At 44.1% G+C, this 25,791-nt stretch overlaps 1 protein-coding gene across 3 annotated transcripts; it reads left to right on the top strand.

Annotated features, from left to right (window-relative positions):
* Nucleotides 1–599: 599 nt before the first annotated feature.
* prom2 (prominin 2) lies at nucleotides 600–25,530 on the top strand. Of its 3 annotated transcripts, none has more exons than XM_058985420.1 (24): nucleotides 600–837; nucleotides 2,895–3,107; nucleotides 9,469–9,530; nucleotides 12,137–12,342; nucleotides 12,933–13,053; nucleotides 13,756–13,819; nucleotides 15,138–15,227; nucleotides 15,602–15,801; nucleotides 15,934–16,008; nucleotides 16,613–16,676; nucleotides 17,178–17,334; nucleotides 17,466–17,618; nucleotides 17,952–18,075; nucleotides 18,319–18,407; nucleotides 18,611–18,695; nucleotides 18,895–19,041; nucleotides 19,419–19,487; nucleotides 20,020–20,112; nucleotides 20,511–20,564; nucleotides 20,824–20,904; nucleotides 21,450–21,518; nucleotides 21,875–21,964; nucleotides 22,615–22,772; nucleotides 24,541–25,530. In XM_058985420.1, exons 2-23 carry the CDS (start codon nucleotides 2,897–2,899, stop codon nucleotides 22,729–22,731), a joined length of 2,421 nt encoding a protein of 806 aa, XP_058841403.1. In that variant the 5' UTR covers nucleotides 600–837; nucleotides 2,895–2,896; the 3' UTR covers nucleotides 22,732–22,772; nucleotides 24,541–25,530. The 3 variants fall into 3 exon arrangements, with proteins under 3 accessions (XP_058841403.1, XP_058841401.1, XP_058841402.1); XM_058985418.1 differs by having other exon boundaries at nucleotides 601–837; nucleotides 22,615–22,727; XM_058985419.1 differs by lacking the exon at nucleotides 600–837 and adding an exon at nucleotides 1,020–1,113 and having other exon boundaries at nucleotides 22,615–22,727.
* The last annotated feature ends 261 nt before the right edge of the window (nucleotides 25,531–25,791 follow it).

Raw genomic sequence — 25,791 nt, forward strand, 5'->3', positions numbered from 1 at the left:
GCTTCACGCAGCACTGGGGTTTGTGTTACAAGGTAACTGCTTCACGTAGCACTGGGGTGTGTGTTACAAGGTAACTGCTTCACGCAGCACTGGGGTGTGTGTTACAAGGTAACTGCTTCACGCAGCACTGGGGTTTGTGTTACAAGGTAACTGCTTCACGCAGCACTGGGGTTTGTGTTACAAGGTAACTGCTTCACGCAGCACTGGGGTTTGTGTTACAAGGTAACTGCTACACACAGCACTGGGGTTTGTGTTACAAGGTAACTGCTTCACGCAGCACGGGTTTGTGTTACAAGGTAACTGCTTCACGCAGCACTGGGGTTTGTGTTACAAGGTAACTGCTTCACGCAGCACTGGGGTTTGTGTTACAAGGTAACATTGCTACACACAGCACTGGTAAGATGAGTTAGATTTGCTGGATGATGTTAAATACCGGTTTTCCTCTTCCCAAATGCACATTCCACCCCAGGTTTAATAAGTTAAAGGTACAATTAAACGATTAACTAATTTACTGGATTGGTGGATGGTTGAAGGCTTGCTGGTTCAATTAAACAATGTAGAATACCGTTTGGAGACACCTCCGTCATTATTATATCGCAGATTGTGTAAAATGTACGCAGAAACCCAGATAACTGTTACAGGTTTGCTGATGGTAGAGTTTCAATAGTCTAGGTACTGTGGCAGTTAACTGCTAGTAGGCGTGACTAGGTCCTGCTCCTGGACTGACAGGCTAACTTACCTAAACGGGCGTGTGTTTGTCCCCATTGTAAAGCAAAGCCAGGTGCCCAAGTGAATGGAATAGTTACACGTTCCGGAATGCCAACGAGAACAGAACAGGTCAGTGGTGTTCATTAAGTTTCAGCCTCACATTACAATGTTATACTTTCCAATTAAGGTTTTAACTGTTGTATTTTGTCTACCACGTTTTATTACTGAAAACAAGTGAACTTTTCTGGTACTTGTTTTCAGAAATGATTGAAGATTTACAAGATTTGAAGATTTGCAGATTTGCTCACTAGGCTATTAAGTTGGGCCAAGCTTTGCAGACAGCGTTATTGTGTGCCAGTGGAGAACCTGTCGGGTCTGCGGAAGGCACTCGAGTTTTCTAAACAGGTGCTGCGCGTTGGAGAAATTAACAATGGGCAGAGAACAGACTCGAACCATATTGTAACGTGTAGCGGTACCGTGTGAACTGAAAAACATGAACGCTTTCATCGCTAAAGCAGCTCTGCGGTAACGAGTTCAACTGTTTCAATGTCATGTGTTGCGGAACATAAAAGCTATACATAAAGTGTACAGAGCCATACCCAGAACTGACTGGTAACGGGGTCTGTTGAGTCGTGATGTCTTTCAAACATGGCAATATGTACCAGCTACCAATGTGGCTTCTGATTTTCCATGTTTTCCTTGACTTTCCTACTCGCCTTTAAGAATTCAAATGAAACCTGTTAAACCATTGGTGTCTGCCAATCACAACCGAGGAACGTGTCAATGGAAAATAACTTTGATTTAATTTAACTAAAGGGGCTTTTAAATTGTAAGTCTTACTTTTTCATTTCAAAGCAGAAACGAGTCCTCTGTATTAATGTAAACACGTTCACGCAGAACGATTGTAATAAAGTGTGTCCAGAATAAAATACCTTGTAGCTTTAATAAAGATCAGCCGCTTATTAACATGTTGCGATATTATTATTTGTTTATTTAGCAGACGCCTTTATCCAACTATGCGTCAGCTGCAGAGTCACTTACACTTACGTCTCACCCGAAAGACGGAGCACAAGGAGGTGAAGAGACTTGCTCAGGGTCACACAATGAGTCAGTGGCTGAGCCGAGATTTGAACCCGGGACCTTTTGGTTACAAGCCCTTTTCTTTAACCACTGGACCACACAGATATCGTTTGTATGTTCTGCTTGGAAACCAAAAATTAAGGCTTGGCCGATTTAAAAGCCAATGTTATATAGAAAGAAAAAAAAAACGTAAATGAAATCAGTGTTACTGTTCACACGTTTCTCAGTGTGATTGAGAGACACGAATGGATCAGTTGAATTCTTAATGGAGAGGTAAAACACCGAAAATCAATTAGCCCTAATGATAGACTGTACTATACCATGTCTCGATATGATCTTTGTAAACACGCGTGTACATCAGAATAGCGTTTCTGTTCATGTTACAGCATATGTAACTGTGCTTATAAAAACAACATATCTCAATGTTTGGTCAGTGTCAGCCAGTATACGTGTATAAAGATCTTCATACTTTCCTTTGCAATATCATTGGGGGCAAACATATCCATACAGCATTGTCTGAAGTGTCCAGTTACATCTGGACTAACACAGACCTGAACTTCCAGAACCGAACGTTCTTTACCAAGCTGTGACGCAGCAGCTTTCTGCAAGCAAGTCAAGACAGGTGCAAGCCAATCACAGCTCATCCAGTGTTGTGTTCGGTATCCAAGAGCTTTTAAAACAGTAGCATTCCCAGAACATGTTCTTCCTGTTGGAGCAAATGTAATTATTTACAGCTTGGTTTGCCGAAGGCCACTTGAAAGTTAAATATTTATTTCATAGCTTGTGAAGGAGTGGTGTTAGTGCTGGCTGCAGAGCACAGGGGGAAGAACCTTCTCTCCTCTCAAGCTTACACTGTTTGACTTCACCTGAGTGCTGTAGCATTTCTGCCTGCTCTCCTCAATGGCCTCTCCACACGAATACACTGGAACACACAGGGAACCCAGTCACCCACACGAATACACTGGAACACACAGGGAACCCAGACACCCACACGAATACACTGGAACACACAGGGAACCCACCAGGCATGAACCTCACAATCTCACAACAGGGTCCTCCCATAGATACAGTATGGACCCTTTGTTACACTCGCTCTCCCTCTGCAGGCATGGCTATGAAGACCACCCTGCTCTTTGTGTTGCTGGGCTGCTGTGGAGTGTGGGCTGCTTCAGGTGCCTGCTCCAGTAGATCCCTGGAACTGAACAACCTCAATCAGTCCCATTATAAACCGGACCCAAGCCGGGACACTGGGATCACAGTGTTATCAGACATGGTCCACTCCTTCCTGGGCATGGTCCAGCCCAACCCCTTCCCCACAGGTGAGTGCCCCTCATTTAATACTGCCATATTGAAACAAGCAATCAAAAGTCACAGTGCAGCCTACCAGGGGAAGTAGTAGGATCTGAAGTTTATAGGATGTGGTTCATGATCTCTTTATTTGATTCAGTTTATAGGATGTGGTTCATGATCTCCTCTTTATTTTATTATTATTTATTATTATTTGTTTATTTAGCAGACGCCTTTATCCAAGGCGACTTACAGAGACTAGGGTGTGTGAACTATGCATCAGCTGCAGAGTCACTTACAATTACGTCTCACCCGAAAGACGGAGCAAAAGGAGGTTAAGTGACTTGCTCAGGGTCACACAATGAGTCAGTGGCTGAGGTGGAATTTGAACTGGGGACCTCTTGGTTACAAGCCCTTTTCTTTAACCACTGGACCACACAGCCTCCTATATTTGTGATGGGAGTGGGTGGTTCAGTTTATAGGATGTGGTTCATGATCTTCTCTTTATTTGTGATGGGAGTGGGTGGTTCAGTTTATAGGATGTGGTTCATGATCTTCTCTTTATTTGTGATGGGAGTGGGTGATTCAGTTTATAGGATGTGGTTCATGATCTCCTCTTTATTTGTGATGGGAGTGGGTGATTCAGTTTATAGGATGTGGTTCATGATCTTCTCTTTATTTGTGATGGGAGTGGGTGATTCAGTTTATAGGATGTGGTTCATGATCTTCTCTTTATTTGTGATGGGAGTGGGTGATTCAGTTTATAGGATGTGGTTCATGATCTTCTCTTTATTTGTGATGGGAGTGGGTGATTCAGTTTATAGGATGTGGTTCATGATCTCCTCTTTATTTGTGATGGGAGTGGGTGTTTCAGTTTATAGGATGTGGTTCATGATCTTCTCTTTATTTGTGATGGGAGTGGGTGGTTCAGTTTATAGGATGTGGTTCATGATCTTCTCTTTATTTGTGATGGGAGTGGGTGATTCAGTTTATAGGATGTGGTTCATGATCTTCTCTTTATTTGTGATGGGAGTGGGTGGTTCAGTTTATAGGATGTGGTTCATGATCTTCTCTTTATTTGTGATGGGAGTGGGTGGTTCAGTTTATAGGATGTGGTTCATGATCTTCTCTTTATTTGTGATGGGAGTGGGTGGTTCAGTTTATAGGATGTGGTTCATGATCTTCTCTTTATTTGTGATGGGAGTGGGTGGTTCAGTTTATAGGATGTGGTTCATGATCTTCTCTTTATTTGTGATGGGAGTGGGTGATTCAGTTTATAGGATGTGGTTCATGATCTCCTCTTTATTTGTGATGGGAGTGGGTGGTTCAGTTTATAGGATGTGGTTCATGATCTCCTCTTTATTTGTGATGGGAGTGGGTGATTCAGTTTATAGGATGTGGTTCATGATCTTCTCTTTATTTGTGATGGGAGTGGGTGATTCAGTTTATAGGATGTGGTTCATGATCTCTTTATTTGTGATGGGAGTGGGTGATTCAGTTTATAGGATGTGGTTCATGATCTTCTCTTTATTTGTGATGGGAGTGGGTGATTCAGTTTATAGGATGTGGTTCATGATCTTCTCTTTATTTGTGATGGGAGTGGGTGATTCAGTTTATAGGATGTGGTTCATGATCTTCTCTTTATTTGTGATGGGAGTGGGTGATTCAGTTTATAGGATGTGGTTCATGATCTTCTCTTTATTTGTGATGGGAGTGGGTGATTCAGTTTATAGGATGTGGTTCATGATCTCTTTATTTGTGATGGGAGTGGGTGATTCAGTTTATAGGATGTGGTTCATGATCTTCTCTTTATTTGTGATGGGAGTGGGTGATTCAGTTTATAGGATGTGGTTCATGATCTTCTCTTTATTTGTGATGGGAGTGGGTGATTCAGTTTATAGGATGTGGTTCATGATCTTCTCTTTATTTGTGATGGGAGTGGGTGATTCAGTTTATAGGATGTGGTTCATGATCTTCTCTTTATTTGTGATGGGAGTGGGTGATTCAGTTTATAGGATGTGGTTCATGATCTTCTCTTTATTTGTGATGGGAGTGGGTGATTCAGTTTATAGGATGTGGTTCATGATCTCCTCTTTATTTGTGATGGGAGTGGGTGATTCAGTTTATAGGATGTGGTTCATGATCTTCTCTTTATTTGTGATAGGAGTGGGTGATTCAGTTTATAGGATGTGGTTCATGATCTTCTCTTTATTTGTGATGGGAGTGGGTGATTCAGTTTATAGGATGTGGTTCATGATCTCCTCTTTATTTGTGATGGGAGTGGGTGATTCAGTTTATAGGATGTGGTTCATGATCTTCTCTTTATTTGTGATGGGAGTGGGTGATTCAGTTTATAGGATGTGGTTCATGATCTCTTTATTTGTGATGGGAGTGGGTGGTTCAGTTTATAGGATGTGGTTCATGATCTTCTCTTTATTTGTGATGGGAGTGGGTGATTCAGTTTATAGGATGTGGTTCATGATCTTCTCTTTATTTGTGATGGGAGTGGGTGATTCAGTTTATAGGATGTGGTTCATGATCTTCTCTTTATTTGTGATGGGAGTGGGTGATTCAGTTTATAGGATGTGGTTCATGATCTTCTCTTTATTTGTGATGGGAGTGGGTGGTTCAGTTTATAGGATGTGGTTCATGATCTTCTCTTTATTTGTGATGGGAGTGGGTGGTTCAGTTTATAGGATGTGGTTCATGATCTTCTCTTTATTTGTGATGGGAGTGGGTGGTTCAGTTTATAGGATGTGGTTCATGATCTTCTCTTTATTTGTGATGGGAGTGGGTGGTTCAGTTTATAGGATGTGGTTCATGATCTTCTCTTTATTTGTGATGGGAGTGGGTGGTTCAGTTTATAGGATGTGGTTCATGATCTTCTCTTTATTTGTGATGGGAGTGGGTGGTTCAGTTTATAGGATGTGGTTCATGATCTTCTCTTTATTTGTGATGGGAGTGGGTGGTTCAGTTTATAGGATGTGGTTCATGATCTTCTCTTTATTTGTGATGGGAGTGGGTGATTCAGTTTATAGGATGTGGTTCATGATCTTCTCTTTATTTGTGATGGGAGTGGGTGATTCAGTTTATAGGATGTGGTTCATGATCTTCTCTTTATTTGTGATGGGAGTGGGTGGTTCAGTTTATAGGATGTGGTTCATGATCTTCTCTTTATTTGTGATGGGAGTGGGTGATTCAGTTTATAGGATGTGGTTCATGATCTCCTCTTTATTTGTGATGGGAGTGGGTGATTCAGTTTATAGGATGTGGTTCATGATCTCCTCTTTATTTGTGATGGGAGTGGGTGATTCAGTTTATAGGATGTGGTTCATGATCTCCTCTTTATTTGTGATGGGAGTGGGTGATTCAGTTTATAGGATGTGGTTCATGATCTCCTCTTTATTTGTGATGGGAGTGGGTGATTCAGTTTATAGGATGTGGTTCATGATCTCCTCTTTATTTGTGATGGGAGTGGGTGGTTCAGTTTATAGGATGTGGTTCATGATCTTCTCTTTATTTGTGATGGGAGTGGGTGATTCAGTTTATAGGATGTGGTTCATGATCTTCTCTTTATTTGTGATGGGAGTGGGTGATTCAGTTTATAGGATGTGGTTCATGATCTTCTCTTTATTTGTGATGGGAGTGGGTGATTCAGTTTATAGGATGTGGTTCATGATCTTCTCTTTATTTGTGATGGGAGTGGGTGATTCAGTTTATAGGATGTGGTTCATGATCTTCTCTTTTATTTGTGATGGGAGTGGGTGGTTCAGTTTATAGGATGTGGTTCATGATCTTCTCTTTATTTGTGATGGGAGTGGGTGATTCAGTTTATAGGATGTGGTTCATGATCTTCTCTTTATTTGTGATGGGAGTGGGTGGTTCAGTTTATAGGATGTGGTTCATGATCTTCTCTTTATTTGTGATGGGTGTGGGTGGTTCAGTTTATAGGATGTGGTTCATGATCTTCTCTTTATTTGTGATGGGAGTGGGTGATTCAGTTTATAGGATGTGGTTCATGATCTTCTCTTTATTTGTGATGGGAGTGGGTGATTCAGTTCACACCTGGGAAATAAATAATAAAGATAACATTTTCCAGTTATTAAAAAAAAAGTGTTTGAAAGTGGCAGAGTGTTGCAGGGGTGCAGGTTTCTGGTTCATGATTAATCTGGGGTGCACCTCCTTTGAGGCAGAGTGTTGATTACTTTGTTAATTTATTTGCACAATATTTTAGAAGGCAATTAAGTCCTTAGAGACATAAGTATAGTAACATGCATACAATAATCACCACAACAACCTGTACGCTAAACATAAACAGCATGCAGTAAACTCTTCAATATCATAATCTGACAGGAAGCAGGATCACAAAATGAGGAACAAACTCCACTTGTAATAAAGCGCTGCAAGAGCTGCTGTCCTCTGCAGGAACAAACAAAACTCACCAAACAAGAGAGACTTGAGGAAGAGCCTTTCGTTTTTCTGCTTACTAGTTAAATGTCCCAATAGTTGTTGGAGGGTATGCATTTAGATCACTCTGCAGGGGAACAGTTCCCTCTTTGATGTACTTCCCTAAGCCTGAAGCATCTTTTGTTTATTAGCATCAAGAGATCTTATTGCTTCTTTCACTACGGTGTTTTCTGAACAATATCAGGTCATGTTCAGAGGTGGAGACTGTGTGAAAGTGTGGTGCATGAAATGTAATACATTGTTCAAAGGACAATCCACTATTCCCTTCCCCCTACTGTGCACAGCCTGTTCATTTCATCACTATTCACAGGCGTGGGACGTTTCTGGTTTGATTTCAGCTAATCTTGCTGTATAATGTTACTAACGGGTAAATCTGTGTGTGATAGATAAGCAAAGTAAATAGTGGTGACAGAGATGTCATGAACTGGCCCAATTTACCTAGACAAAGGCATAGGCCTGTATTATCCATTGTTAGCAAATTACTAATTCTCACGCCACAGTAAATGTGTTACATGGAAAGAAGGCCAGAATGTGTCTTGCTGCATAACATAACTGTTCCTGAGAAAGTGGCTTGTTTTCCCTCCCTCAGCTTCAGTTGTGTTTGTGGAGATCTAGGTGCATGTGGCCTGTCTTTGTATGCTATACCCTTCACCCTGTGCCCCTGTGCTGTGGCAGAGCTAGTTAGAGGGCAGAGCATGACAGTTATGTACTCAGCGAGGGCACTTGAAAGGGGCGCACTCCATGCGTGGAGACAGCTTTGACTGGCAGTTGTTTTTGGTCTTCAGCATGCAGTTCTGACTCTATCTGGTAATTCAGGTTAGTAGCTACTTCTCTAGATGGCAAGCTGTTGCACTCTTTCCACTGTGACCCATTTCTAACCCCAGTCTCTGCTCTGCTTCTGAAGCAGGCACTGTAATCTGAGCCTTGTGTAACACAACGTTCTGTGCTAGCTGTCACACTTGTGTTTTAGCACAGAATCTAATGACTCTGATGTTGCCTGGTTACACTGTGTGATAGGAGAACCAGAAATCCTGCTGTTTACAATGCTGTTCAATCAATGAGAAAGATAACCAGGAGGAAGGGGGCCGCTGTGTGAACTGGCTGCCCCCCCCCCCCCCCCACTCTAAGAAAGACACACCCTGTTAGAGAGGGCAGAAGAACCCTAGATGGCACAATTATACAACTGATTCTAGCATCGGCTACTAATATTAGCTCATCATTTCTGGGACTTGAGCAGTTCCTGGCTGGATAAGTCTGGAATTCACCAATTTCAGCAGGATGGTGTTCAATACATCCACTGGAGCCAATGCAAGCCACAGCTGCAGTGAAGCGCTGCCTCATTGTGTACCAGGTACAATGACTGTTAATGGAACTGGATATAATGGAATCAATGCAAGTGACTGTTGTAGGTATAAAGCTGGGGGAACACAAAGGAACAGTGGCTTGAAACCTGGTTCCAGGAAACTTTGTTTTTGAGGCAACTTTGCTCTATCAAACCCCAAATCTCCCCTGGTGTGCCATACAGTGGCCTGAAATTTAGTCTCACAAAGTGGCTTTGTGTTCCTTTCAACTTCTCGCCATTTAACCAAAGAGCAATCTCTGTAGTGGAGGGAAGTATGTGTCTTACAATGTCAGGATCATCAACTCATCGGTCGCAAGGAGGAGATCAACAGAACAGAAATGAATCAAACACAACTCTGCACTGTTGGCATTTGATGATAAGACAGTCATTGAAATTCTAGAAACAATTTGATGAATGGCACCACAGAACAGGGAAATATCATGGGTCTCAAATCAGTGTGACTCGCTGCTCTCCAATAACATGGGTCTCAAATCAGTGTTTGACTTGCTGCTCTCCTAAACTGCAACAGATCCCTTGAGTGAGGTGTGTGTTCTTTTCTTATGTTCTGGGTTTTTGTTTTTCAGAACTCCTTACAGAAGCAATAAAAGATGTCTCTACAATCATCCAGGAAGACTCACTGAGAATGGTAAGGACATTAGTATTGCTAACGAGCTATTAATGAGCAAGGCTTCCTCATTGGCCTTTCAACCCGGCTAGTCCCTCCTACTCTGCTTACTCAGAGTTGAAAGGTCACACTGTCATGTGCTAGGCAGTTAGAATTATTCAGGCAAGCTCAAAGCCAAGTAAAGGAAGAGGAAAACAAAACTCTAATATTGGATTAGCATAATCCAGAACCACTGTCAGTGATTGCATCATAGAGACACAGGGAGGGGATGTGAAGCGGCTGCCTCTTTTAATATTTCAAAGCAGTACAATGTGATATGACATCTTACTGTTCATGCACAAGTATAAAACACATGGAATCTATTCAGATGAATACAAAATGAATGTTTCTACACTAGAACTATAAATACTATATATATATATATATATATATAATATATATATATATATATATATATATATATATATTATATATATATATATATATACTGTATCTATAATGCTATTGCTGAATTTCAAAGCGTTAACATTAATCTGCTACAATACAGATTTTATTTCCCCAGTAAGGCTGCCCTGTTTACATTTTATTTGTAAATGTGTAAACTACCTGCATGAAACTGAACGGCTTGTCAAAAAAAAGAAAGATATATTAAATGAATAACATTTTTTTTTTTTTTAAATGTAGTACTAAAGCCTTACACGATACATTTTTTGTATAGCAGAAAAAGAATGTCCTTCACAAGGAAAAGCTATTTGCACACAATAGTTTCTGCTGGGTGGTTCAGTGCATGATATTAAGCACACGCCAATTATTATCAGACCTAATGCAAATCTACAGCTTACCTCAGAGTTGGTCATTCAAAACCAGTCTTACTTGATCTTTGCATACTGTACCTTTTTCCTGCACAGTCTCACGTGCCACGTAGAGGGGACTGTTTGTTTTAAATGTTGATGCTGCATCATGATAAACAAGCAAGGTCATTTACTCTCCACACAGCAGCCCCTGACTATTCTGAGCACAGCACAGGAATACAAGCCCCTGAGTGTTCTGAGCACAGCACAGGAATACAAGCCCCTGAGTGTTCTGAGCACAGCACAGGAATACAAGCCCCTGAGTGTTCTGAGCACAGCACAGGAATACAAGCCCCTGAGAAGTTTCTTAACAAGCGCTTGTATTCCTGTGCTGGGAAATTACAGCCAGTCTTTGCATGAAATAAGCTAGGTTGTTTAAGAATGAACCGGAATGCCTTTCAATTAGTATGTGGGTGCAGCGTGATACAGAAATGCACAAGGGGGTAAAAGGACCCAGACTTGTCTGCTGCGCAATGCTTGTTTTATAGTTTTTTTTTTTAAACGTTTATTACTACTAGTAAACTAAAGGAAAGCGTTTACATGTTTAAGGTGGCAGCTTTATTCCCCAGTGCTTCGTCAATCCACAGTCCTTTAGTCTGTTTGTTTTATTTTGTGAATGCATGTCTTGCTAGTCTTGCTCAGTTTTCTTCTTCTATGAGCTGCTCTTTGGACAGTCGCTTGTGAGCATCACTCGCAGCTGAACCGCACTGGGAATTTGCATCAGGAATTTGAATATGATCCTGAGTGGAAAATGCAAAATTCAATTCCAGTGTTGGTTTGTATAATACTGCAGGTGGGCCTGTGTAAACAGTACTCCTGCAGTACAGCATATAATCGTAAATTGGCTGCTGCTTTGCGCTTCCTGTTGTGTAGTGCATAACGGAAGTGTGGCCGGAGTGACTGTGTTAATGACTTACGATGGTTCTCAGCTGGGATAAAGCACCATTTTATCAAATACACCAGAGACTATAGGAAATCCACACATGAATAAATAACCACTAATGGTTTATGAGCGAATCCCAGGTGCTGAAGCATTTCTAAAATAACAACACTGCACCCCAAAACAAATCATCCGAGGTGCTGAAGCGTTTCTAAAATAACAACACTGCACCCCAAAACAAATCATCCGAGGTGCTGAAGCATTTCTAAAATAACAACACTGCACCCCAAAACAAATCATCCGAGGTGCTGAAGCATTTCTAAAATAACAACACTGCACCCCAAAACAAATCATCCCAGGTGCTGAAGCATTTCTAAAATAACAACACTGCACCCCAAAACAAATCATCCGAGGTGCTGAAGCATTTCTAAAATAACAACACTGCACCCCAAAACAAATCATCCGAGGTGCTGAAGCATTTCTAAAATAACAACACTGCACCCCAAAACAAATCATCCGCGGTGCTGAAGCATTTCTAAAATAACAACACTGCACCCCAAAACAAATCATCCCAGGTGCTGAAGCGTTTCTAAAATAACAACACTGCACCCCAAAACAAATCATCCGAGGTGCTGAAGCGTTTCTAAAATAACAACACTGCACCCCAAAACAAATCATCCCAGGAGCTGAAGCGTTTCTAAAATAACAACACTGCATCCCAAAACAAATCATCCGAGGTGCTGAAGCGTTTCTAAAATAACAACACTGCACCCCAAAACAAATCATTCCAGGAGCTGAAGCATTTCTAAAATAACAACACTGCACCCCAAAACAAATCATCCGAGGTGCTGAAGCATTTCTAAAATAACACTGCACCCCAAAACAAATCATTCCAGGTGCTGAAGTATGAGGCTGGCTTCCTGGTCTGTGCTGCCATCGGGATCCTCTTCATCCTGCTCATGCCTCTGATTGGTTTCTTCTTCTGTTGCTGCCGTTGCTGTGGTAACTGTGGTGGGAGGATGTACCAAAAACAGTCCAAGAAGACAAGCTGCAAGAGGAGAGGGCTGTATTGGTCCCTGATGTTGATCACCATTGTCATACTGTGAGTATTGTGATGAAAAAACATACAGAACTTCAAAACACTTTCTGAAGGCCCTTTCTGAAACATGGGTCTGCTTGACTTGTAGAAACGTGGGTCCGCATGACTTGTAGAAAAGTTGGTCCGCTTGACCTGTAGAAACGTGGGTCCTCTTGACCTGTAGAAACGTGGGTCCGCTTGACCTGTAGAAACGTGGGTCCGCTTGACCTGTAGAAACGTGGGTCCGCTTGACCTGTAGAAACGTGGGTCCGCTTGACTTGTAGAAACGTGGGTCCGCTTGACCTGTAGAAACGTGGGTCCGCTTGACCTGTAGAAACGTGGGTCCGCTTGACCTGTAGAAACGTGGGTCCGCTTGACCTGTAGAAATATGTCTGCTTGACCCCATTACGTTCATTTGATATAAATCACTGTGGTTAACTGTGCACAACTCTTTGCATTTTATTGTTTCATGTGTTCTTCGTATTATGATCATTATGTAAATACCTGCCTTATCAAACACAGGATATCCAAGCACTCACCATTCACTTGTTTGCCAAGCAACAGTACTGATTGGGTTTGTTTTTTTACTCTTATTTCTTTGTGTGCTGAACCAGAGCGGGGAATATCTGTATGTTCATCAGCAACGACAAGTTTACAAAGGCTATCAACAACAGCACTGAGCTCCTCAACGACACCCTGGACAACATGAAGACTTTCCTGAGCGAGATACCTCAGGTACGTGCTGGACACTGCTGTGAACTGATGAGAGGGGCTCACTGCGTCGTGTACAGGGCGTGAGATACACTGATGAGAGGGGCTCACTGCGTCGTGTACAGGGCGTGAGATACACTGATGAGAGGGGCTCACTGCGTCGTGTACAGGGCGTGAGATACACTGATGAGAGGGGCTTGCTGCGTCGTGTACAGGGCGTGAGATACACTGATGAGAGGGGCTCGCTGCGTCGTGTACAGGGCGTGAGATACACTGATGAGAGGGGCTCACTGCGTCGTGTACAGGGCGTGAGATACCCCAGGTACGTGCTGGACACTACTGGGAATTGATTAGCAGAAAAACAATAAGTGATATACATTTAGTAAGAAGTGCCCTCCACCACATGACCTCTGTGGGATGTTAGGCAGTGTAGACTGAGGGCCCTCAGAAAGCAGAGGCTCTTGGGTCATGAGGACATCATCCAAAAAAGCCAAGCAAAGTTTCTTCTCCGATTCTTAGGTATAATCCATGTAGCTTTCCTGCAAGCTAGCACTCTCATGATTTAAATGCCGTCATGGTATTGCGGATGCTCCAAGGTTCCTCTAGAAACACTTTGACTTGGAATCTTTATCCAGCAGTCTGCATGAAAGATGGGAGACACAGTGCTGATAACAGGGTGGCTTCTTTAAGGGTAACAGACTCTGGTGTTTTTATTGTACTTCCCAGCAAATCAATGCCGTGGTTAAGGAGAGCTCAAAGCCCTTGGATGAAGTCAGCAGGAGCTTGAATGGTAAGCAGCTACTAAGAGACTGAAGTTGAGATGGAGGGAAAGGGACACACAAGGGTAGAGTTTAGCAAGAGGCTATTGACAGTGTTAGTGCGATGCAGAGAGCCGGGAGGCTGGCTGATCTAGTGATGACAGTGTTAGTGTGATGCAGAGAGCCGGGAGGCAGGCTGATCTAGTGATGACAGTGTTAGTGCGATGCAGAGAGCCGGGAGGCTGGCTGATCTAGTGATGACAGTGTTAGTGCGATGCAGAGAGCCGGGAGGCTGGCTGATCTAGTGATGACAGTGTTAGTGCGATGCAGAGAGCCGGGAGGCTGGCTGATCTAGTGATGACAGTGTTAGTGCGATGCAGAGAGCCGGGAGGCTGGCTGATCTAGTGATGACAGTGTTAGTGCGATGCAGAGAGCCGGGAGGCTGGCTGATCTAGTGATGACAGTGTTAGTGCGATGCAGAGAGCCGGGTGGCTGGCTGATCTAGTGATGACAGTGTTAGTGCGATGCAGAGAGCCGGGAGGCAGGCTGATCTAGTGATGACAGTGTTAGTGCGATGCAGAGAGCCGGGAGGCAGGCTGATCTAGTGATGACAGTGTTAGTGCGATGCAGAGAGCCGGGAGGCTGGCTGATCTAGTGATGACAGTGTTAGTGTGATGCAGAGAGCCGGGAGGCTGGCTGATCTAGTGATGACAGTGTTAGTGTGATGCAGAGAGCCGGGAGGAAGGCTGATCTAGTGATGACAGTGTTAGTGTGATGCAGAGAGCCGGGAGGAAGGCTGATCTAGTGATGACAGTGTTAGTGTGATGCAGAGAGCCGGGAGGCTGGCTGATCTAGTGATGACAGTGTTAGTGCGATGCAGAGAGCCGGGAGGCCGGCTGATCTAGTGATGACAGTGTTAGTGTGATGCAGAGAGCCAGGAGGCTGGCTGATCTAGTGATTACTTAAAACTCAGGATTATCCAAACACAGTTATCTGAACCAAAGGTTTGTTAGTCTGTTGGGTTGGACCTCCAGGTAGAAGTACACAGCCTATGCTTTTTCAGTCTTTAGAGGAAATTCTTCAAAACCCTATTGGTGAAGACATTGAGTCTGATTTATCAAGGTCTATACACAAAAATGGAAGTTGCACCATTTTGTATAAAGTAAAATGAAACTGGTGATGTTACAAAACCTGGTTAGAAACTCAGTCACACCTTAGACTCTGTACCTGACTCCTTCAGAGTCATGTGTCTGAAATTGCATTTTACTAAAGACCTCGATGAATCCAGCCATGTGTGAAGCAAGCTGGAATTCTTTCTCTATGGTGATGACCCCTGACCTGTCTCTCCAGATATTGGCCCCTTGCTTGGGGGGGAGATCCTGCAGGCCCTGGGGGGCCCCATGTACAGCGCCCTGGACTCGCTCCTACTCGTCAGCCAAGGTAACTGTGCCCCTTCAGAGTTCTACAAAGACATTCTCATCCAGCAGCACAGCATCCTGGGGAAGGGCTGCGGAGAGCCCATCACACACAGCCTGTGTTTCTTTGAGGGCAATACAGAGCCGCTCCACAGTGTAGAGGGTGGACAGGATGTATCGGAAGCAATACTGAATAGAACAGCACATCGGCCCTGCCGAAGCATGGTGTTCAACTATAGTGATTGAGTCACTGATGTGTGCACAAGCCATCCATCCCAGCTGACACTCCTGAGGAAAAGGGAAATGCGAGCGCAGGGTTTGGAGGTTTTTACCGCGTGGTCCTTCAGTAACAGCCTGGTGTTTTTGCTAAAGATCTCTCTTTCTTTCTTCCATTTCTAGAGGTTACCTCCATTGGGGAGGAGCTGATGAGCGTGAACTCCACAACAGAGCACTTGAAGCAAAAACAGCAAGAGATTGTGAAAAACCTGACAGCCATTCGGAATCGCATAGAGCAAACACTGAAGAATCCGAATTGTTCAGGCTGTGATCTATCGGTGGGCAGTTTAGACAAACTAACTGTCCATGTGGATTTCAGTGGGGTAAGCCAAGGGCTATGAAGGTGATGAGTCTGCTCGCTTGTAGAGGTGTAACTACACTAATCTCAGGTACGATAGGGAGATGCAGGTTGTGATATTTTTGCAATGTTAACACCCATGTTTCCTTTCTGTTAGATGCCTGACTTGAGTTCCCCAATGGATGCCATCAGCAAAGTGAAGGATGCTAACCTGAGTGCCATAGTAAATGAGGTGAGACGTCGCCTTTTAATACATTGTGCTGTAATTGGGACAGGGCTAATTCTACCTGATCCCAGTGGGAGAAAGTGGGGTATTGCAGTATGTGAGGTCAGACTGAACACAAGAGGATGTGTCAGGCAGCCACACTCCCACATGCAGTATGTGAGGTCAGACTGAACACAAGAGGATGTGTCAGGCAGCCACACTCCCACATGCAGTATGTGAGGTCAGACTGAACACAAGAGGATGTGTCAGGCAGCCACACTCCCACATGCAGTATGTGAGGTCAGACTGAACACAAGAGGATGTGTCAGGCAGCCACACTCCCACATGCAGTATGTGAGGTCAGACTGAACACAAGAGGATGTGTCAGGCAGCCACACTCCCACATGCAGTATGTGAGGTCAGACTGAACACAAGAGGATGTGTCAGGCAGCCACACTCCCACATGCAGTATGTGAGGTCAGACTGAACACAAGAGGATGTGTCAGGCAGCCACACTCCCACATGCAGTATGTGAGGTCAGACTGAACACAAGAGGATGTGTCAGGCAGCCACACTCCCAAATGGGATCTATTGCATACAGTCTAACTGTGTCTCATTTCTTCACCTGTAGGCTAACAAGACCTTGAACAGCATTCCAGAGAGAGTGAGCAATGAGACCAGAGGGGTGGTGGCAGGTGGGTTGAGTCTGAGGGCTTTGTGTCTGGATTCGTTGCTCCAGCTTCCTGTCATTGCAATACAGTACAAATCATTGATATGGGTGATATCACAAACCTTAAAAACAAAACTCGGAAATAAAGGAATACAGAGCCTGCTCTTGAATACGGGTGACCTGAAAACACCCTGTGCCTGATGCACTCTAGAGATCTAACAATGATGTTGAATACAAGTCATTGATACGGGTGACCTGAAAACACCCCATGCCTGATGCACTCTAGAGATCCAGCAATGATCTTGAATACAAGTCATTGATACGGGTGACCTGAAAACACCCTGTGCCTGATACACTCTAGAGATCTAACAATGATGTTGAATACAAGTCATTGATACGGGTGACCTGAAAACACCCCATGCCTGATACACTCTAGAGATCCAGCAATGATCTTGGGACCCAAAGCTTTCTTTTTTTTAATTTTTTATATATTTTTTATATTTTTCTTCTTTCTTGTGTGCTTCAGACGTGAAGAAACAACTCAAGGGTATTGAGGAACAAATTGGGCAAATTGCCCAAAACATTCCTTTGGACCAGCTCACAGACGTGACTAAGCAGCTGGACACTGTAATGGGCGACCTGCACACGTATCTTCCAGGGGTTTCCCAGGCAGATAAGTACAGGTATGATGAGCATGTAGGAAGATGTACATTGTAACTTTGAATAAAAACATTGTAATGATGTGTGACCCTTCATGTAAAGTACGACCCAATCCTGTGCAGCTGACTGGGAGCTGGGGGTCTCTCTTCCCCAGGTGGATTGCAGGGCTCATCCTGAGCTGCCTGGTCCTGCTGGCGGTTGTGTGTAACAGTCTGGGGCTCCTCTTAGGGCCCGCTGGGCTCAGACCCAGCGCTGACCCCACTGAGCGATCGTGCACTGCAGACTGCGGGGGTGTCTTCTTCATGGCGTGAGTAGAGATTGAGCGAGTGGTGATGGGAGTGTTTGAGTAGAGATTGAGCAAGTGGTGATGGGAGTGTTTGAGTAGAGATTGAGCAAGTGGTGATGGGAGTGTTTGAGTAGAGATTGAGTGAGTGGTGATGGGAGTGTTTGAGTAGAGATTGAGTGAGTGGTGATGGGAGTGTTTGAGTAGAGATTGAGTGAGTGGTGATGGTAGTGTTTGAGTGGACGATGGGAGTGTTTGAGAGGAGAGTGTGTGGACGATGGGAGTGTTTGAGAGGAGAGTGTGTGGACGATGGGAGTGTTTGAAGCTGCATCCTCACTCCTGTGCTGTCCGTTGCAGGGGGGTTGGCTTCAGCTTTCTTTACTCCTGGCTGCTCATGCTGTTGGTTCTGCTGATGTTCCTGCTGGGAGGGAATGTCTACACGCTGGTCTGCAAGCCCTGGAGCAACCAGCAGCTTTTAAAGGTAACGGTCATCATGTAAGCATGGAACTGTACCCACTGATCTACGGTATGTGATGCTGGCTGTGAAATAAACCATGCATTGTATAACAGCTCCTACACTGTCCTCTGATTGTTGATGGGATTAAGAGAAGCTTTTATTTAGAACCCAGTTACAATTGCATAGTCACGCTTGTGCTGCATAACCCCATTGAAATGAATATTGAAGGATGACTGCCAGCCTGCGCTCATGTGTGTTTAATTGCAGTTCATCGACACCCCAGGTGTGATCAAGGGGTTCAACCTGTCTCACATGCTCGGGGTGAACACCCATTTGGAAATCTCTCAGATTTACAGGTACGTGCTCTTGTGTGTGCAATACCAATGGGACTTGTATTCTTTTCTATTCGGTTTTCTTCTCTTCCTTCAGAAATGAAATGATGGTGAATCAATCATTTCAGAATAGCTGCAATGTCTTTCAAACCTGGGTGTAGTTGCACTGATTTTCACTAAGCAGTGTTGTTCATGTTTCCTATGACCATGTAATTTCTATATTTCAGTGATTGTAAGAACAATGACCCTATATGGAGTACCCTGCACCTGGAAGACTTGGTTAATCTGGATGAGCTTCTAAATATTAGTAAAGTAAGTGTCACTGTGGAGCCTCCACTGCACTCACAGGAGCTGCTTTGAAATATCAGTAAAGTGCCACAGTGGAGCCTCCACTGCACTCACAGGAGCTGCTTTGAAATATCAGTAAAGTGCCACTGTGGAGCCTCCACTGCACTCACAGGAGCTGCCTTTCCCCCAGTCTCCCTGCTGACCTGTTGATTTGCCTCGGCAGTACACAGGAGACATCCAAGCCGCCTTCGACAATACCAGCATCCAGCTTCCTGAGATCAACTTGCTGAACAACGACTCGCTCAGCCTGCTGCAGGACTTCTCCTCCTCCGGAATTCATGGGATCAACTTCACTGCCATTGAGCAGCAGGTGACTTTTACTGATCTGAGAAATAGAAAAGAAACTCTGAAGCCGGGTCCCGGAGCATCGACACAGAAAGATGAAAGAGGTTTACACCAGACCCCTAATCCCAAGCCTAAAGACACCTATAAGAGCGCCCTATAATAAAAGCATAGCAAATTGCAATGAAGCACAGTGAACGCATAGGGAAGCATTGTAAAGCACAAAGAGGTACACTATGGTAAAGCTGTTGTATAACCATGAGTATTGAATCCTGCCAAGATGTTTGAAGGGAAGGTGGTTGATCAAAACCTCTTTGTGGTGGCGGGGGCTCATGTAAAAGCCTGCTCTTAAAGGCTGATTGTTCCTATTCTCTCATTGCTTTATGTTTACTTCTTTTCTTGCAGGTTAACCAGAATTTGACCAGTCCGGACATCGACTCCTTTGCAGATCGTTTGGATCAACTTGCAGTGAATGTGAGTTCAAGACAGCCACTTACAACTGCTTTATGAAGCTCTGCCATCTGCATGAACTCTGGATACGCGTGTGCAGGTCACGAGACTGTGGTATTGTAACAACAGACAAAAAGAGGATATTGGGGCAAAACTGATCTACCCTTTTAAGGTGTCAAACTGTATGAAAACCTGTGATACTCATGGAAATTCAACTGAGAACATGGTGCCACCTAATGGACAAACATGGGCATTACTGTTATTAGTCAGTCCTTTATTCTTTAGGTTTAAAAATGTGTTACTGTTCAAAAAAGTATTTCAAAGTTCGGAAAAGTGTTGGTATTTTTAAAATATTACTATCAGAATATTTAGATGATATCATTGGAGCCGCCACTGGCTGTGCCACATTCTGGTTCACCAGTGAACGAAGCAGTGCAGTCATTTCTTATAACAAGGTAGAATTATATACATTCAGAGGAAAAGGGGGACTGAGTATCTGTAAACACAGCGTAAAAACAAGTAGAAAACAATTGAACCTGTTTCTTTGTCCAATCAGCAAAATCAAACGATAAAGGGAGAACTCATGGCAGAGGCAGCAGACCTGAGGAATCTCAGCAGACATATTCCAGGGGAACTCCAGCCACAAGTGGTGAGTTTCACAACCCTGAATCTGCAAGCCTCAGTACCACAGTGGAATGGTCCCTGCGCAGGACGCTGGCAGGCACCTCTGGGACCTGTTTGTAATCTTGACATGCACCCCTGCAGAAGCGCACTGCACTCAATGCTGCTTCTGGTTTAACCACGCTTTCGCTGTGCTGTGTAACACTTTGCTGGGCTTTCACCATGAGATAGAACTGTATACGAGCAATGGCTGTCCTTGTCTAATGCAGTCCATGCCTTTAACTTGCCATGTTCTGTAGAACTTCAACTCAGTAATAACCATAAGAAAGCCCATTCATCTTACAACCACACTATAGAACACCTTTAGCATGGCCGCTTGTGTGTGTTTTAAGTCATGCCTGTTACCTGCATGTGTCTCTCTTACAGGAAACCCTGAAAAACAGTGTTGAACCTCTGAAGGTCTCCATTGCCCAGATTCCAGTAAGTATTGCTGTTGCTTTGTGTAAGCTGTATTAGACATGCAGGACTAGGCTGGAACAGCGCATACTGTATCTATTTCAATATAATGAACAGTGTCTCTGTGATGACTGAAGGATACACTGCTAGAAATCATGAAGCATGCACAGTGCATTAGACCAGCCCACAGCTTGCAGAGTAATTGCAGGGACACGCCCCTCACAGTGTGATCATTATCAGCATTAATGTCTTGCTCTACTAAATGTGTTCTTTTACTTTTCAGATCACTATAAATGCCACTCTTGCAAAGGTCAAGGAAGCACAGAAGGTCTTAAACACCAACACTTCAGAAATTATCAAAAAGGTGAGAAAAAATATAATTTCTCAAGAAAGAACAAAAACACTGGCAGAATGATGTCAGAGGTGCTCTAATCCTGCCCTCCTGTGATCTGATTTAAACCAGGCTGTTTGGGGCCATGTGATAAGAATACTTCTTTAATTCAACCTGGCTGAACATTTTGAATGGGAGTCTCTTCCTTTATTAATAAGTGTATTGCAGACTCTGGCACGTGACACTTTGTAGGATGTGATTCCCATGTTGAGACATCACGTTGTATCTCAGTATGTTCAGCTCAGTCATTAATATGCTTTATCAATCCGCTCTTTCCATGTGAGAGAGGCCTCTCATCTATGCTTGCACTTTCAAATCTACACAGTGTCCTTTTAAATGTGCAGCTCAGCTGTGTCCGTAAAGCACGTGGATGATCAGACCCTGAAACATGATCTGAACATACCCTTCCCTGGAGGGGGGGAGGGGGGGGGGGGGGGGGGCTGAGGCAGGGTCATGTGACTCTCCATGCTGCTCTCTGATTGGTGTGTTTCCCTCTTGTTTTTTTGTTTTGTTTCAAGGAAAGTCAAGAATTCCTGAATTGTCAGATAGGATATTTTGAGACGTACGCTGACTGGGCCAAGCAAACAGTAAGAGTTTTTTTTTTTTTTTTTTTCCAAAATAATATCATTTCTAATATTGACTGAAATGTTTGCAGACCGTGCAGAACAGGCTCTGTGTCTCTTTGCCTTCACTCTAATCCTGGAGGCTGATAGACACACACACACACCAGCAGTATAAGCTGCTCTCCAGAAGTCCTGTCTAATCATATACTGTAGAGCAGAGTACACTGCTTGCTCCCAGCAGGCTACAGCAACTGCCGCTGGAAAAATGCATAACAAAGAACGAGGCAGTGTGTTAAATTGTATGGAGCTGCAGCAGTATGTTTCTGGAGCTGCAGTTGATCTGGTAGAACTCAGTGAATGAAGTGTCTCTCATCCTGCAGATCACACAGAAGGTAGCTTGCTGTAAACCTGCTGCTAACGCCATCGACGCCGTGGAGATCATCGCCTGTGCTTACATCGTAGATTCCCTGGTCAGTTTAAAACAATGCCTGTCATCCTGGTCATCAGCTCCTGTCAGATCCACTGTAAAGCTGAGGGAACACTTCTGTATTAGTGGCTTGGAACTTGATTTCAGGAGACGAGGTTTCAGGCCACTGCACGGCACACCAGGGGAGACTTGGGGTTTGATGCAGCAAAGTTGCCTCAGACTAGGTCTCCTGGAAGCAGGTTTTAAGCCACTGTTCCTGAAAAGTTTTGTGTCACTCAGATTTATAATTCCATCAAACAATTCTTTCAATAGGGGTGGGGAGGGGTTACTACAGTGTTAGGGGATATCACAGAAATATAGTAACAATATTGGAAAAACCTGTTATTGTTCCCAAACAGAATTGCTACTTGCTGCCTGAACCACCAGGTGGCAGTATACTCTAATGGCACTGTAAAGCGATACAGCTTGAATCTTCATTTTGTATTGAAGGGATTTCAGCTACCAGTTTCCCTTATGATGGGCTCAGTCTTGCACCATTGAAACACAAACTATTTTTACTAGGAACTCTTTATCTTGTCCAGGAAACAAACATGTTCTCCACCAGTCTGTAACGCTGTAAGGTAGAACAGACACTGAACAAAGACACTTGACTGCGTGATTAATCAGTTCAGTTTCTTTATCTTGCATCTCTAGAACGCTTTCTGGTTCAGCATGGGGTGGTGTCTGATGTTCCTGCTTCCCAGCATCATCCTGTCTGTGAAACTGGCCAAATTCTACAGGAGGATGAAATATATGGATGTGTATGAGTGAGTGAGAGATGCCGCCTTCTAGACCTCTCCTATAATGCATATGTGCGCAAGACAAAAAAATAATAGAGTTTTACTGATGTAAATCTGTGATTTGTCAAATAGAGTAAGTAGCGGGGTTCCGAAAAATTGAGCGTTCCACGTCCCCACGTGTCGCTACAACTGTTCAAATACCGTACCTGTCATTTCACTTTTCATTGTTAACACTTGTAAGTGTCAGGATTACTGCCCACATTATGAAATGGGTAACACAGCAATACCAATCCGTGATGTGGTACGGAACAGAAAACCCACAGCACTTGTCTTTACGTTTTCCTGCAGTGATTTAGAGGACAGATCTCAAACCCCAGAGAAACTAGAGTGGCCATTTAGAAAAGAGCTTTGAAACAGACTTACAGTTACAAGTTGTATAACACTATATTTTTCATAACCCCGCTCCTTACTCTTTGAAATACTTTGACATGAAAGAAAGACATGGTCTACATGTAGAATACAGAGTGCAGTGGAGCTGCCCCTCGCATTGCTATTCCACGCTCAGAGTGCAGTGGAGCTGCCCCTCGCATTGCTATTCCACGCTCAGAGTGCAGTGGAGCTGCCCCTCGCATTGCTATTCCACGCTCAGAGTGCAGTGGAGCTGCCCCTCGCATTGCTATTCCACGCTCAGAGTGCAGTGGAGCTGCCCCTCGCATTGCTATTCCACGCTCAGAGTGCAGTGGAGCTGCCCCTCGCATTGCTATTCCACGCTCAGAGTGCAGCGGAGCTGCCCCTCGCATTGCTATTCCACGCTCAGAGTGCAGTGGAGCTGTCCCTCGCATTGCTATTCCACGCTCAGAGTGCAGTGGAGCTGCCCCTCGCATTGCTATTCCACGCTCAGAGTGCAGTGGAGCTGTCCCTCGCATTGCTATTCCACGCTCAGAGTGCAGTGGAGCTGCCCCTCGCATTGCTATTCCACGCTCAGAGTGCAGTGGAGCTGTCCCTCGCATTGCTATTCCATGCTCAGAGTGCAGTGGAGCTGTCCCTCGCATTGCTATTCCATGCTCAGAGTGCAGTGGAGCTGTCCCTCGCATTGCTATTCCATGCTCAGAGTGCAGTGGAGCTGCCCCTCGCATTGCTATTCCACGCTCAGAGTGCAGTGGAGCTGCCCCTCGCATTGCTATTCCACGCTCAGAGTGCAGTGGAGCTGCCCCTCGCATTGCTATTCCACGCTCAGAGTGCAGTGGAGCTGCCCCTCGCATTGCTATTCCACGCTCAGAGTGCAGTGGAGCTGCCCCTCGCATTGCTATTCCACGCTCAGAGTGCAGTGCAGCTGTCCCTCGCATTGCTATTCCATGCTCAGAGTGCAGTGCAGCTGCCCCTCGCATTGCTATTCCACGCTCAGAGTGCAGTGGAGCTGCCCCTCGCATTGCTATTCCACATTCCATAGCTTTCCAACACAACCAGCACAGTTCTACTCCCAAATAGCATGACACAATCGAAGTGCATTTCTGTTTACACAATTGTAAACTTATTACCCAAACCAAGAGTCTCAAATAAATGGGAACGTCTGATGGGACTCCTTTTCAAGTACATCAAAAAGATTCCCCTTCTTTGAACATACTAAACATACTAACCTTCAAATGCAGCGGAGCCCAAAGTCATTCAAAACTAGCTCTCTTCCATCTGCACGTGACATTTCAATTCAAATATATCGAAACACTTCAGTCTCAAAGAAAACATTGAAAGAGCATTTTGGTAGTCCAGGGATAAGCAGCTTTGTTTTGATTGTTTCCAGTGCAATCTGTTGCACACTGAGCCTCGCTTCTCTGTGTTTCAGGGACTCCATTCCCATGTTCAGCATTCCTAGGGCAGCGATGAAGAGCTAGAGGAAGAGGCCAGCTGGAGCCGGGCTTGCATCCTCGTACCTGCTCATCTCACCCAGCTTTACGAGAGCTGCATCCTGCAAACAGGCAGCCCCTCAGCAGGCAGTCATTCTGTGTGTTAAACCCATGATTATCCCCAACAATGAAGCACAGCAGTTTCTCTCTACGTTTCCAGACCACGTGTAATTATAATGTTTTTTTTTATGTAACTTCCACTAGATGTCAGTATGTCATAATGTAGGCCATGCTGCTGTGCAAAAAAACAAGCCCTGATATGAAGGGGTCCGTTTTCCAAGAGGAGTCCCTGGAAAAACACATTTATTCAACTTTCATTTGTAACAGCAGCAGCAAGGACGGGCGTTAAGTTATTACGATGTAGGCCCGCTCCTCAAAACCCGTAGAATCTTGTAGTTTTCACCAAGTTCCATTGCTTGCTGAATCTGTTTTTTTTCCACAGTAGCATTGCTAAGTGTGCCTTTGTCTTTGTAACAGCCCTGTACAGTACTATGCAGCGTTGAAGTCCATATTCTTGTTGTCAGAGTCAATGGGATTTTTGTCTGTGATTAACAAAGCCCCAGAACAACCATTGTGAGGCTCTGGAGACAGGAATAAGGGACATGGCTCAGGGAATTCTACTGTCCTGGTGTATTGCTTCAGACTAGAGAGCTCAATGCTCCTAATATAGAATCGAACACAATGTTTTTATTCTTTTTAAATTATTATCTTGATGTGGTGTGCTTTCTTCTGTTGAAATCAGTCATTCCTTTATATATATATATATATATATATATATATATATATATATAATTACTCCAGTGGCCAATGAAAGTGTCATACCCTTCTGGGATACTGTGCAGTGCAGACAGAACCCACGTTCCACCCAGCCAGCAGCTGTTTTCTGTGAATCTAGCACCTGATTTCTTGTATTAAAAATTGTAAATGCATGTTTGCTGTTGCCTGTGTTTCACTGTAAACTGCACGTGTGTGATTTGTATTGGGAATGGAAGTACACCGTTTATGATGTTAGCTGCATGAGGATACATCCATGTGGCAGGGTGCCCTGCCCCTGTGTATATTTTGTGTTTCATGTTGTCTGTTATATGTTTTATTATAGTGGTGCACAGAGTGTGGGTTATCTAGCACAGGTGATGTAAAATAATTGTATTTAGGCACAGGGATTGCACAATCACTTCACGTGCAGATTC

The sequence above is a fragment of the Acipenser ruthenus genome, chromosome 13 (genome assembly GCF_902713425.1).
Source record: "Acipenser ruthenus chromosome 13, fAciRut3.2 maternal haplotype, whole genome shotgun sequence".
Lineage (NCBI taxonomy): Eukaryota > Metazoa > Chordata > Actinopteri > Acipenseriformes > Acipenseridae > Acipenser > Acipenser ruthenus.

Coding starts and splice junctions, on each gene's coding strand:
- prom2 (XM_058985418.1), top strand. CDS start 2,897: ATGGCTATGAAGACCACCCTGCTCTTTGTGTTGCTGGGCTGCTGTGGA. Junction 15,228..15,601: donor GCTCCTACTCGTCAGCCAAG/GTAACTGTGCCC, acceptor TTCCATTTCTAG/AGGTTACCTCCATTGGGGAG. Junction 17,335..17,465: donor TCCCAGGCAGATAAGTACAG/GTATGATGAGCA, acceptor TCTCTTCCCCAG/GTGGATTGCAGGGCTCATCC.